This window comes from Protomyctophum bolini (genome assembly GCF_963924005.1).
Source record: "Protomyctophum bolini genome assembly, chromosome: 7".
Classification (NCBI taxonomy): Eukaryota; Metazoa; Chordata; class Actinopteri; order Myctophiformes; family Myctophidae; genus Protomyctophum; species Protomyctophum bolini.
Window position 1 is genome coordinate 36,750,583 of NC_137868.1, and position 13,726 is coordinate 36,764,308.

At 41.4% G+C, this 13,726-nt stretch overlaps 1 protein-coding gene across 1 annotated transcript; it reads left to right on the top strand.

Annotated features, from left to right (window-relative positions):
- The first annotated feature begins 1,241 nt into the window (after positions 1 to 1,241).
- LOC308319265 (sodium-dependent neutral amino acid transporter B(0)AT3-like) lies at positions 1,242 to 12,400 on the top strand. The gene is made up of 11 exons (XM_080769243.1): positions 1,242 to 1,328; positions 3,514 to 3,651; positions 4,172 to 4,353; positions 5,112 to 5,222; positions 6,087 to 6,199; positions 7,529 to 7,657; positions 7,752 to 7,908; positions 8,195 to 8,399; positions 9,754 to 9,913; positions 10,739 to 10,901; positions 11,395 to 12,400. The coding sequence occupies exons 2-11, from the start codon at positions 3,525 to 3,527 to the stop codon at positions 11,590 to 11,592; spliced, it is 1,545 nt and encodes a 514-aa protein (XP_080625369.1). The 5' UTR covers positions 1,242 to 1,328; positions 3,514 to 3,524; the 3' UTR covers positions 11,593 to 12,400.
- Positions 12,401 to 13,726: the final 1,326 nt, after the last annotated feature.

Genomic DNA, 13,726 nt, shown 5'->3' on the forward strand with positions numbered 1-13,726 from the left:
GTTTTGTAAATGAGAGGGAGTAAGTAAGTAACGTAGTGAGTACATTGCATTGTATAGGCCTACAGTACATTGACATGGCTTTTAATGTTTGGATGTTGACTCAGAACTTGATAGGAGAGCGTGTGATAAAGTTCAAAATGTTGATTAAAATTGGCCAGTGGACATGAATTCAATGACCTTCAATAGAAGTGACAAAATAAATACCCCCCCCCCCCCCCCCACATGTATAGGATATATATAATATTTATATATACTGTATATATTGATATTTAAATTATTACTACTATTACTAATCTATTGTCATTTAATTTTTACCTGAAGGAGCCTTCCTGATCCCCTACGTGATTGCGTTGGTTTTAGAAGGCCTTCCACTGCTGCATATGGAGCTGGCCATCGGACAGAGACTCCGCATGGGAAGCATTGGAGTGTGGAGCTCCATGTCTCCATATCTAGGAGGTGTAGGTGGGAACTTCATGTCTTCATATCTAGGAGGTGTAGGTGGGAACTCCATGTCTCCATATCTAGGAGGTGTAGGTGGGAACTCCATGTCTTCATATCTAGGTGTAGGTGGGAACTCCATGTCTCCATAGGTGTATAGGTGGCCAGCGATGAATGACTGTTGATGAATGAAACTCATTGAAATGTTGATTAAAGCTGCAATCTGGGACTTTTAAATGAACTGGAAATTATTACACCAATCTGTATGATAGAGTATTATACAAACTATAGTACTATATGTGTATCGTAGAGTATTATATAACTAGTACACAGGGGCGTGCACACGTAGACGCTAAGGGGTGCTTGAGCACCCCTTGGTGGCCCTCTCTGGACCAACATGCCCTTTTGTCAAGTCCATTTGATACACTTTTCTTTCCTTGTTTTGTATTATTTGTACGTGTATAGTATGTGGCCCAAGGTGACATCGATCAATTCTGGATTAAAAGCTTATAATATATTTATTTATACATTTGTTATGATGTTGTATGTCTGCAGTTTACATCCAAAATAATGCGTCACTCTCTCGGTTCTGCACTGCTGTACTGGAGAAGTATATCACTGAGGGCAGGCAAATTTGCTTTTTGTAAGCGACTTCGTCATTCTGGGCTTGTGTTGTCTGTAACGTCGCTTGGGCTTGTTTTTCCATACCTGGTTGCTGGTTTCTCTCTCGAAATCTGGCGTGTGTGTGTGTGCGTGTACTACACGTGGTGACGCGCAAGTTTGTTTACTGTGTGACTAGTGTGAGTGTCATGGCGGAGCCCGCGTTTCAAATGGATATATTCTTCCTTATTTCCTTCAACTGCTCCAATCCAGCACAAAGAATAGTCAGAGTAAGTTGTTGAGTCCAATGCATATTATGATCCCATTCCCACCGCCGCCACGAACGTACGCTTATAGCTTGATGCTAACGCGACCCCCCCCCCCCTCTCTCTCTCTCTCTCTTTAATGCGCGATAGAGACGCGTCTCTCTCTCTCTCTCTTTAACATGCAATAGAGAGATGCGTCTCTCTCTCTCTCTCTCTTTAATGCGCGATAGAGACGCGTCTCTCTCTCTCTCTCTTTAACATGCAATAGAGAGATGCGTCTCTCTCTCTCTCTCTCAGCAGGGAATGCTTCAAATTGACATTAAAGTTAAATTGATGTGTTGATGTTATTATGATATGTACCATAGGCAATATGCCAATATTGAAAAAAGTTAAAATGACCAGAGAGCAGGCTCATCAAAAATGTAGGTTAGGCTGTTTCTGCTGTGCAGACCTGTTTTTGACCCGAAAATAATGACTTTATAATCGGAAATAACCGATTTTTTTTATGTTGGCAATTGGACCCCTCCATCTGTGAAGTACTGGTACTGGTGCATGGTTCCATGCGCCAGATAAGGTGCCCTTTTGTTTCACTTGAGCACCTGCCCCTCAAAGTGTCTGTGCACGCCACTGCTAGTACATGTGTATGTACTATGTGTATGGTAGAGTATATGTTATGACAATATGAAGTACATCTGATGGTAGAGTTACTAGAGTATGTTAATACAATATGACTGGTAAATCTGTATGGTAGAGTGTGTTAATACAATATAACTAGTACATCTGTATGGTAGAGTATGTTAATACACTAGTACATCTGTATGGTAGTCGAGTATGTTAATACACTATATAACTGCTCCTAAACCCTCTTTATCCGTGGCAGAAATAAGAAAAATCACATAATATACTTTTAAATACAATGAAACAATGAAATATGAACGTCCTTGTCAGCTAAACAAACAATAAAATGTACACAAACAATAAACACAAACAATGGCAATATAACTTTTACAGACAAACAAACCAATTGGGAACGTACCGTATGCGCCTTCTGCACCGATTATTCAGGAGTTCAGTTAAGTTCTTTCATATTATATTATTTTCTCTTATCTTATCTTTGTTATGTCATGTCATGTCAGACTCTGACATGAGAGAGCTCCTCTCTGCAGCTCTGTTCTGTTTGTTCTGATCTGACATGCCCAAGACCCACAGGTGCTTTAAATGAGGTGATTAGAACGAGGTGATTAGAGCAGGTGAGCCTAATTCAACCTGCCCAGGAACCAGATAGACCACAAAACAGAGCACAGTAGATGGCACTATATCACCATGCATTTACCATATGTACCCAAATAACATACCTATAAAGTTCACATATACATTTTCAGAAAGGTAAGCAATAAAATAGAATAGAAACTAGAAATAGAAAAATAGAAATAGAAACTACAAAATACCCATTGCTGGGACAGTTACACACTACATCTGTATGGTAGCGTATGTTAAGTATGTTCCAACGCAGGGAAGCTGGAAGTACCTTCACTAAAAACGCCGGGACAACGCTCCCCACGTCCCAAACTCTTCTCCCTTCTGGCTCCAAAACTATGCGGAATGCACTTCCCATTGCAATCGGAACGGCACACTCACTCCCAATATTCCGCCGTAGTCTGAAAACCCAACTCTTCAGACGCCATCTAAGTCCGTAGCACCTGCCGTAGCACTCGCATTTTATGTAGACATAGCGTATAGTCATAGTGTATAAGCAATGCATATGTATGATGTATGTTTGTGTTCTTGCTATTGTAAGTCACTCTGAATTAAAAATGCCTAAATTGTAAATTGTATGTTAGTACAATAGTAGGCTACATCTGTATGGTAGAGTATATGTTAATACAATATTAGACCCTGGTGTTTTTTGTGACATATGCTTCATGTATTTCACATATCATATAAAGTATAAAGTCGACAAAAGATCATAATGGTGATTTTAGTCAACTGTTAATGTAACGGAGAGAGAAATGGAACCTTTTGGTTCCATTTTTTACCCTCTCGGATTTTCAAGGCGGCGTGCCAGAAAGGGGCCATCTATGAATGTTATGATGTTATTTGACATATATTACGTTGTGAAGATGAATAACACTCCCTCTCTCTCACACACACACACACACACACACACACACACACACACACACACACACACACACACACACACACACAGGTGTGGCGTCCATGATGGTGTCCTTCCTGGTAGGGCTGTTCTACAACACCATCCTGGCCTGGGTCATCTGGTACTTCTTCCACTCATTTCAAGACCCACTTCCCTGGAGAGACTGTCCAGTAAACTTAAACCAAACTGGTAGGCTCCTCTTACTGTAAACTTACAAAACCATACTGCCATGGTACTGCAAATAATACAACCATATCGGTATACTGGCACAGTACATATACACATACAGTAAACTACTCCTACTGTAGAGTCTTCAAAGCAAATCAACATTTAAAGATGGTGTTAAATAGCTTTATATTCAGAATAAAATAGAACAGCGCACATCCTCCGATCTTGGTGCTGAGCCAAACTGTTACTTGAAAAAGACCAATACCGGTCGAAACGTTGTATGTCCTGCCTGCTGTGATTGTGAATAAATACTTGGAGCATTGCGAGCCTTTAAATAGCTTTACATTCCCATTCCATACTAATCATTGCGCTACTCTACAGTAAGAGTGTTTGTTCAGTAACAGGTCTGATATGAATAAATCTCATAAATAAAATAAAATATGGGCATGGTGCATCTGTGCATGGCACACAACATAGCTGCCATGCAATGCTATATGCTTTCCATTGAGTTGTGAACACTTGTGTTGGACACGTCACACAGCATATGTGAGCGAGTGTGAGAAGAGCACGGCGGTGAACTACTTCTGGTACCGCGTGACGCTGAACATAACGCCCGACGTGGAGACCAGCGGCTCCTTACAGTGGTGGCTGGTGCTGTGCCTGGCCAGCGCCTGGTGTCTGGTCTACATCTGCTTCATCCGTGGCATCGAGACCATCGGAAAGGTACTGTAACTGTGTAACAGACAGTGGTGTAATGTAACTGAAGCACAGTAGCTGTCCTTAAGTATACAATTTTGACTTTATTTATTTTTTTACTTGGAGTTTTTACTCCATGGAGTATTTCATCAGTAGGCCTACTTTTACTTCTACACTGGAAACACACTGTTGATACAACTTAAAGGTAGAGTCCGTGATTTCACTTAATTCAAATATCACTTATTTTTTTGTTTTGTTGTGATAATCCTCTCTACTATAGAGTGTGCTGACCATATAAGGAGTTCCTCCCTGTCCCCAGTTAACCCCTGGGGGTCAAAAAACCTTAGGTTTCGTTTTTGTTCTCTATCCTGATTGGATGAAAGCTTGTGTCCCAAGGCAAAAACGAAACCTAAGGGTTTTTGACTGAAATCACTGACACCCCCTTTAAGTTGACATTCCATTTTGATCATTCATTCGGTGTTCCTACAATTCCCATGATGCATTGCACTAATCTGGCATGCCCATACATGGTCTATATATGGCCACATCAACCTGATCTGACCCTTCAATATGCTCTAAAATTAAGATCTTTACTTCGTAAACGGTTGCAACACAGCGCACACACGCACGCACACACACACACACACACACACACACACACACACACACACACACACACATTACATTGTTTTATCTGTTATGAATGCATAAACATCATATTGTTTTATCTGTTAATGTTTAAGAAAAAGTCCCTCATGCAGACTCTGACATTCCCCACCATGCAGGCAACCTACGTGACGGCCACCTTTCCCTATCTGGTGTTAACCATCTTCTTGATCAGAGCATTGACACTGCCTGGGGCATCCGATGGGCTTGTGTATCTCTTCACACCGGATGTGAGTTGGTTCCTAATTCATGAGAATTATTGGATAATAGGTGTAGGGTAGGTTTAGGTTGAGACTGGCTCGTAGGCTATTCACATCACCATGGTATATTGGTCAGAATATAAGACAAGGAGAGTTCCGTTTAAGCCTTAATTTTCCTTTGCACAGATACACATTACAGTCGAGCAAGGAGGTGGTGAGGCTTGTCAGTTATGTTTTTTATTTCAATGACGCATAACAAAGGCCTGAGGCTCCAGGACAGAGGGCTCTCAGGTGGTGGTGGTGGTGGTGGAGTTGTTTGTTGCTGCTGCTGCTGACAAACACTGACTGCATGGACAGGCACTCAGGCAGTATATATAGCTGGCCATTGATTGAGGTGTGAGTGGGAGCAGGTGAGATTGCTGATTGAGAGGGAGTGACAGCAGGAAGTGGGTGGATCCAATCCATGGGTAGGCCAGGGGGAGGGTTGCTGTTGATAGCTAGGATGACTCTTTTCTACAATAGGCCTATAGCCCTATACTGTATCTTGGTCCCTTGTTATTGTGTTTTTGTTACTTAGATTTCTATTTATTTTTCTTGACCACAAATGCTAAATGCAATGTTGTGTAATCAGATGTACTGTATGCTCATTGTTTGACCTGGTATCCTGGTTTCTTGGAGTGATCTGTGCACTGCACTTATGTGATTATTTACCTTGTTTACCTTATTTACTTGTCGAGTTCATGCTTACTCTTCTTATTCTAATCTCGCTCTGGGTAAGATTATCTGCTAAATGTCTAAATTGTAAATTCTAATTCAAGCATGTTTGATGAAAGTGCACATTTCTGTGTGACTGAAATATGCTTCTCAACCAAAACAACAACGTGTTCATTACAGTGGGAAACCCTGAAGAATCCAGAGGTGTGGTTGGATGCTGCTACCCAGATCTTCTTCTCCTTGTCCTTAGCGTTCGGGGGCCTCATTGCGTTTTCCAGCTACAACCCTCAGAAGTAAGTTCATGTCAGCCACACACACACACATTTCGATTTCTTTATTTGAATCCAAAAATTACAATTAACCGAAACAAATATAACGGGGTTGACAGTTCATGTTCACTTAAGGATACACATGGCACCTCCTTCTCCACACAGACAAACTGCCTATAACAGACGAAACAGAACAGTATTTGGCAAGTTGTTTGGCTTTGCTTTTTGTCATGCCAGCTATTCTTAGGACACTCATGGTCAGTTTATGCACATGGCCCAGGCTTCCGAATATCAGTATGGCAAATCTACAGCGATACCCCAAGTTTGTTATGCTTCCAAGTAATGGTTGATACTTAGAATATTTATCTTGGAATGCCTGGTCCATGTACAAATCAAAGACACAGCCCACCTCCAGAATCAGGACCTCCTTGTGACTGGTGTCAACAAAGACAACATCAGGTGTATTCGGGATGTTAGCAAAGACATCGCATGCACAGCTAAACCAATCTGGTGGTAACACTCTTGAATGTTTATACATTGCTGCACTAGATGGCACATACTTTCGAACTGCATCAGACACTAGGTCAACAATCCGGTCGTGGCGAGCAATATATAAGTTTTTGTATGCACTACATCCATTTGTTATGTGTGCGATGGATTCTAGGTGTTGTTCAGAATCATGATGGTTTACAGTATACAGAGTGGAGTCACACACACACACACACACACACACACACACACACACACACACACACACACACACACACACACACACACACACACACACTACTTATCATTATGGGAAAAGAATCACACCCGTGTGAATTGAGGGACGCTCTTATTATCGTACATCATCATGACCTAAAATAGACACTATGGCTATTTGACACTATGATGTAAAATTCTCCATTCATTGTCGATGGGAATTAAGTTTGTTTAAGACAAAGTTTGTTGACTGTAACTAAAAGCTGGATGTAGGAGGGGCTAGCACCTCTCAAGAAAGGTATGCAGAGATGTTTCAACCACTTAAGACCTATATATTTCGTTGTAGACTGTACATTTTTTAACAGACATAATGACATGCTCAAAATAGGGAAGTTGAAGGTGGTTAAAAACAACTGTTGTGTTCTTATTTAGAGGCAAGGAAAACTACGAGAGCTTGGGTAAATATAGTTTACTGAACAATACTTTGCAGGGCAACAATCAACGTGTTACAAGTAGCTACCAATTGTCTCAATAATAAACATCCGGGCACTTGAGTAAGACGTCATCATTAATGTGTTCACCCAAGTAATGACATTACACCACAACAACAACAATGATTAACCTGTCCGCATTTGATCCGGTCTTCAGGAATAACTGTGAGGGTGACGCCCTGATAGTTGGATTGGTGAACAGCTTCACTTCTATTTATGCTTCGATTCCCATCTTCGCCATTCTGGGATTCAAAGCAAATTCAAACTTCGATGCCTGCCGGAATGAGTATGGACATCTTATTCTGCTCATGATTGTTGTTATTTTTTGTCAGGTTTATAGCTTTGCACGTGTTTACTGTTAAATTTGATCAAATTCACAGCAATATATTGTCACTGACCAACAACTTCAACATTGGCGATGAAAACATCACTCTGGATAACTATAACGACTGGCTCACCCACCTGAATGAGAGTGACCCCTGTAAGGTTGAGAGCCTCAACCTCAAGACCTGTGACCTCCAGACCTTCTTGGACCAGGTGGAGTAGCTTTGTGATGTCCTGTGAAAAGTTTAAAATAAAAAGACAGACAGACAGACAGATACAGAGATCTCCATTATGGTACAGTATAGTATATAGGCCTTGGACACAGACAGATGGGTACAGCTGGTACTCGGACAACAGGTAATGCATAACCGCTGTGGTTATCCAAGCGTATATTGTACCCAACAGGCACCGGCCTTTTTCATCATCATCATCATAACCACTGGTCTTAATGTTAATGAGGTGTGTTGAAGTAGTGTTTGTGGTCCTGCTGTACGTGCAGAGTGCATCTGGGACTGGCCTGGCCTTCATCGTGTTCACGGAGGCAGTGATCCACATGCCAGGCTCTCAGGTGTGGTCCGTGTTGTTCTTCGTCATGCTCTTCAGCCTGGGTCTGTCCTCCATGTTTGGGAACATGGAGGGAGTCCTCACTCCTCTTCTAGACCTGCATCTGGTGCCCAGCTGGATGCCCAAAGAGATCTTCACTGGTAAACATCCTCCAACCACATCTACACCGTAACGTGTCTTGTCACAAATGCCATTTTGTATGGCAATGTGAACTCCCAAATGTTAAAGTAGCATTCAGTTGTTTGGGTGATTTGGAGAAAAAAAACCTGGTCCGGTAACAAGATGTGCGCATGCACACGCTCTACAGGCCAACAGCACGCACACCAAGGCCCGCCTCCGCTCGATCATAATTGGAGGAAGGCCCCTCTCTATCTTATATGTTCAGCACACTCTATAGTAGGGAGAATTATTACAAAAAAATATAAATACATTTGAATTAAGTTAAATCACAGAAGATGGATATATTATCATCAGATTACGGTAATAAAACAGCTCCCGTGGAATCACTGTATCCTTTAAGCATATGAATTACAGTTTAATTAATATCCCTATAACCCCATTAACCCCATGCAGGGAGCTCTATAGGGCCCATTGTTTATTTATCTCTCTACAGCTACACTAAAGCTCTTCCGCAAAAATAGATGATCTACATATACACGACAAGCTTGTAGATCTGTTATTTTAGCAGAATGTTTGCCCCGGGATAGGGTTCAAGTGGTTATGGTGGACAACATGCAAGAGGTTTCAAAGTGAGACAAAGTATACAGCATGATATGGTCTATTCTGATGTTTCCTGGAGACAGAATGTGTATTTATTTGAGGCTGAAACTAAAATACTGAGGCAACTTGTTGGTAGGCCTGGGGCATATATGGGAAGTATATTGCAATATTATACAACTGGCTGAATTGTTGGCATTCTTAATTCATATTCATAGTTTCACGTACTGTACAAGATCTAATAAAGGCAATAAATTGTCTCTGTCGGGTGGAAATCCAAAAAGGATTCAAATTCAAAAATAAAATCAGCAGATCGAAAAGCTTAAAACATGTCGCTTTACGTCATGTTTTGAGCTTGTGGATCTGCTGTTTTTGATACTTTTGCGTGACGCTGTAGTGTGATCAATTAGGCCGGGTGTAAATTCACCAAAAAAAAATAGGTTTCTGCCCGACGGCAACGAAAGAGTCAAATGCATGACATCAGTAAGTATGTATATGATGTCATACATGCCCTGATGAAGACTCTTAGGAGTCGAAACATGTCGGCTATTTAACTTTAAAAAAAACATTTTTATAAAGTACTAAAGTAGTACATTTTACATCCGTCCTCTCCTCCCCCTTTTTTCATCTGTTTGTAGTCTGTGGATCACCCCTCTTCTTTCGTATTCTGTAGTCCTTCTGATCCTTGAGGCACCAACCGTACCTTTTTAACCTTTGTACCTCCACTGACCAGTGAGCACCTGGTTGATCTTTTTCCCCTATGATGTCTTCTGGCAGGCCTGATGTGCCTCACGTCGTTCCTGGTGGCCCTGATCTTCACCATGGGTTCAGGGAACTACTGGCTGGGCATCTTTAACAACTACGTGGGCTCCGTGCCTCTGCTCATCATAGCCTTCTTTGAGATGACTGCTGTCGTATACATCTATGGGATCGATAGGTCACACTTTAAAGGCTATTTAATATTCATTATTCTGGTGTTATTGTTAATATTTGTTAAAATGTGTGCTAAATGACATAATTCTGATGGTGTAAACATGTGGCTATAGAGCGTCGCAGTCCCGCCCCCTTTCATGACGACGCCAGGCCCAGGAAATTCATCTCAATGCATTTTTCGGGACTGCGACGCTCTATAGAGTGTTTGTTCAGTACCAGTGGTAAATGGTGCATTTATATACAGTAGCGCCTTGGATAAAGGCGCGCTATAAATGCACCATTTACCACTGGTTACCACTGGCTTTACAGAGATTGTGCATTAGATTCACCCATTCACACACACATTCACACACCGATGCCGGAGGAAACCATGCAAGAAGGCACCAACCTGCACATCGGGAGCAATTAGGGGTTCAGAGTCTTGCTCAAGGACACTTTGGCCTGTGCGCGTCGGCGGTGGCTCAGGGGTAGAGTGGCTGGATGGTACCGGCAACGTTGCCAGTTCGAACCCGGGCTCCCCCAGAGTCAGTGTCGAAGAGTCCTTGAGCAAGACACTGAACCCCTAATTGCTCCTGATGTGCCTTGCATGGTTTCCGCCGCCATCGGTGTATGAATGTGTGTGTGAATGGGTGAATGTAATGCACAATCTATGTAAAGCGCCTTGGATAAAGGTTCTATATAAATGCACCATTTACTTCGACAATGGGGGCCATGGTCTCCCCCATCTCCTCTTTAGCTTTTCAGATCTACATTTTCATATCAGGACACCAATTTCAGGGTGTCTTTTAAATGAGTGCATGCTTATCCAGAGTGTATTCTGCACCTTTAGGTTCAATGATGACTGTGAGTGGATGACAGGCCGCAGACCCGGCCTGTACTGGCAGGTGACATGGAGGTTCGTCAGTCCTCTGATGCTGCTGCTGGTGTTTTTCGCATATGTTGCAGTGATGGCTGAGAAACAACCCACGTATGATGCCTGGAACCCAGAATATGTAAGATTAGAATCATTTACCTTCCATTGTAAAACTGGCTCAAAGGGTGCATGCACAGAGGCAGAGATTATAGCCTATACAGATGCTCCAAATCCTTGAATATGCTTGAAATTAGATCTTTTAGATAAGGATTTGTTTAACCGGTGTAGATAACTACATCATCTTTTGTCTTTTTGAGAATGCTGAGCTCTAAGATGCATTAGAGCAAGTGGAAAATAAAGTCTATTCTATTCTATTCTATTCTTCTAACTTTAACCATTCTGGCATGCTTTCACAAATCCATAAGCCCATGTGACTCCAAGGGCTGTATTTTGCGTGTCTTAAGTACCAGGTCTTATTCCCTAACTTGAGTAAACTAAAGACCTGGAGGCGTGATCAATGCCATTTGGCTATTCTGAGTGGCCAAAGAGCATTGATCACGCCTAGTCAGCCTGGTACTTAAGACACGCAAAATACAGCCCTTAGTGTATAAACCAGTCCATGCCTCCTGCAGGTGGACTTCCCTCTGTCCGAAGTGAAGCCCTATACTGGTTGGGTGTTCTCCATCTGCGTGCTCCTATCTTCGATCCCCGTGGTCTCCATCCCTCTGGTGGCGCTCTATAACTTCACAGGCTTCCTGAAGAAGAGAATCATGAACAGACATAACAGAAACCCGTACGCAGAAGATGAGCTCCGTCAGGGAGACTTGTAAAGGAAACACTTGTTCATGTTCGGCATCAGCATCAGCTTCTACTGGCTTTCCACTTACTGTGAGGAACACCTTATGGCTTATGTGTTTTTGTTCATAGCTACATTAGACAACACTGTTATTGTCGCATATGGTTGTTGTTCTCCTGTCTTATTAGCACTGTGTAGGAATGACCGTGTTAGTGGCTGGAGAAACTGTACAGAGGCATTGATAAAGGTTAACCAATGGTATGTTTATTGACCAAATGAGCACTACCAACTGGCATCAATACAGGAAATTCTACTCCCAGCACAGATTTTAGTTCACCTGCAAAATGGCAGCCTTTTATACCAAGCTGGAGATAATGAGAATGGAGTGGACTAACCCATTTACAGGGGTGTCTTCAAATGAGAACATACCATAAATAAATAAGCATACAATACATATAAATAAATAACCTTAAACCATACAAATGTTACAAGTTTCTGTGAACTACATGAACTATACAAGTTATCCTTGACACTAGAACATAAATAAGCAATCACAACAGCACATCTACTGGCCATCTCAGCTAGACAGGAAACAGTATTCAACAATAAAATCATGACTGCAAAATACAACTGTGCCAAGTGCAAATATGCTGTGCAAAATAAGTAACAGAGGACCACTCTGTTACACACTGACTTCTGGTAATGTTGCGCAGAGGTCACGTTCATATATTTTACTATATATTAACACTAGAGACAGTTATGAAATGTACAGACTGTGTTTTTATACATTTATTTCTATGATTTGTGTTGACGAAAGAACTGTTCAAATCAATGCAGGATCATTATGCCTGACAAATATAACAAACAAAACAATGGAAATGGAAAAAATAAAAATGCATGGGTGTGCAAACTCCTCCCACACAAAAATGTCTTGGTCTACAGTATGTCTCTCCATTCGTCACATATGAATGATTAACGTTTACCTTGACCTTGATGATGACTGTGTGTGTGTGTGTGTGTGTGTGTGTGTGTGTGTGTGTGTGTGTGTGTGTGTGTGTGTGTGTGTGCGTGCGTGCGTGCGTGCATGCGTGTGTGTGTGTGTGTGTGTGTGTGTGTGTGCGTGCGTGCGTGTGTGTGTGTGTGTGTGTGTGTGTGTGTGTGCTAATAATTTGCTAATTTGAAAGTATTTCTGTAACATAATAAGGATATACTAGTTATATTGTATTAACATACTCGGCCACAGTGGTTCTCAAACCAGCACGGATGCACACACAGAGACCCCCTTTCCACCGGTTCAGTTCTTTTTGGTTCTTAGTCCATGAGCCAGAGCTCCAAAATTGGGGGGAAATCTAGACCTAAATTAAATTGTTTATAGGATCAATACGAGTAAATTAATACATGATAACCCTTCCACAGTAGTAGCTTTTTCATATTTTCTATTATTTTGCATATTTTCCTACATAATGCCTCATTTGCATATTTAAAATGTAAAATGTGTAATAGGGGCCTGTGAGAGTTTTCAGTCAGAGCTTTTCATCTGTTCCTGTTTTGGACAGTTTATCACCACTCTCTCACATCGTCACATGTTCACAGACACAGGTTCTGTTTGAAAAAAGTATTTTTGTATTTGATTTGTACTGCATTACAGTGGACTGGTTTCTGCTAATGATCATTTGCAAAGGACTCCATTCCAGCACAGCCTTTCACTCGATCACAGGTTAATCATTTGACACATTTACAGTAAATGGGATTTGTAAATCCCCATGCACAAATTACGTAACAAAGTAACAAAGAACAATGATATCACATCACACAAAGTGAAACCAATCTTCTCAATAAAACAATAAATCAAGATTAGAAGCGTCAGATCTCTCAATGACATTACATTACCTTTGACTTCATAGGAGTGACATTGTTTCCAGGTTTCAAGTTAAGGACAGTTTCTTCAAATTGTTCAATCGACCATTTTTTCTCCGTTCATTCATTTTGTTATGAAAGCCTATGACAATTGCTAATTTCCCTGAAGGTTAAGCACAAAGCAGAGATAGATGGAGATCAATGCCATAAACACAGGTTACCCAGCAAATGCCTAAGAGTAAACAAGGCAATTATGTAACAGTTAAAACTGTTGAAATAAACATGTCTTACAGGTTTGGAATAAACAAACT

Bases quoted from the DNA above. Each gene is read 5' to 3' on its own strand.
- LOC308319265 (XM_080769243.1), top strand. From the start codon at position 3,525: ATGATGGTGTCCTTCCTGGTAGGGCTGTTCTACAACACCATCCTGGCC. The intron at 3,652-4,171 runs GTAGGCTCCTCT...CACGTCACACAG, and splicing joins AGTAAACTTAAACCAAACTG to CATATGTGAGCGAGTGTGAG. The intron at 10,902-11,394 runs GTAAGATTAGAA...TGCCTCCTGCAG, and splicing joins ATGCCTGGAACCCAGAATAT to GTGGACTTCCCTCTGTCCGA.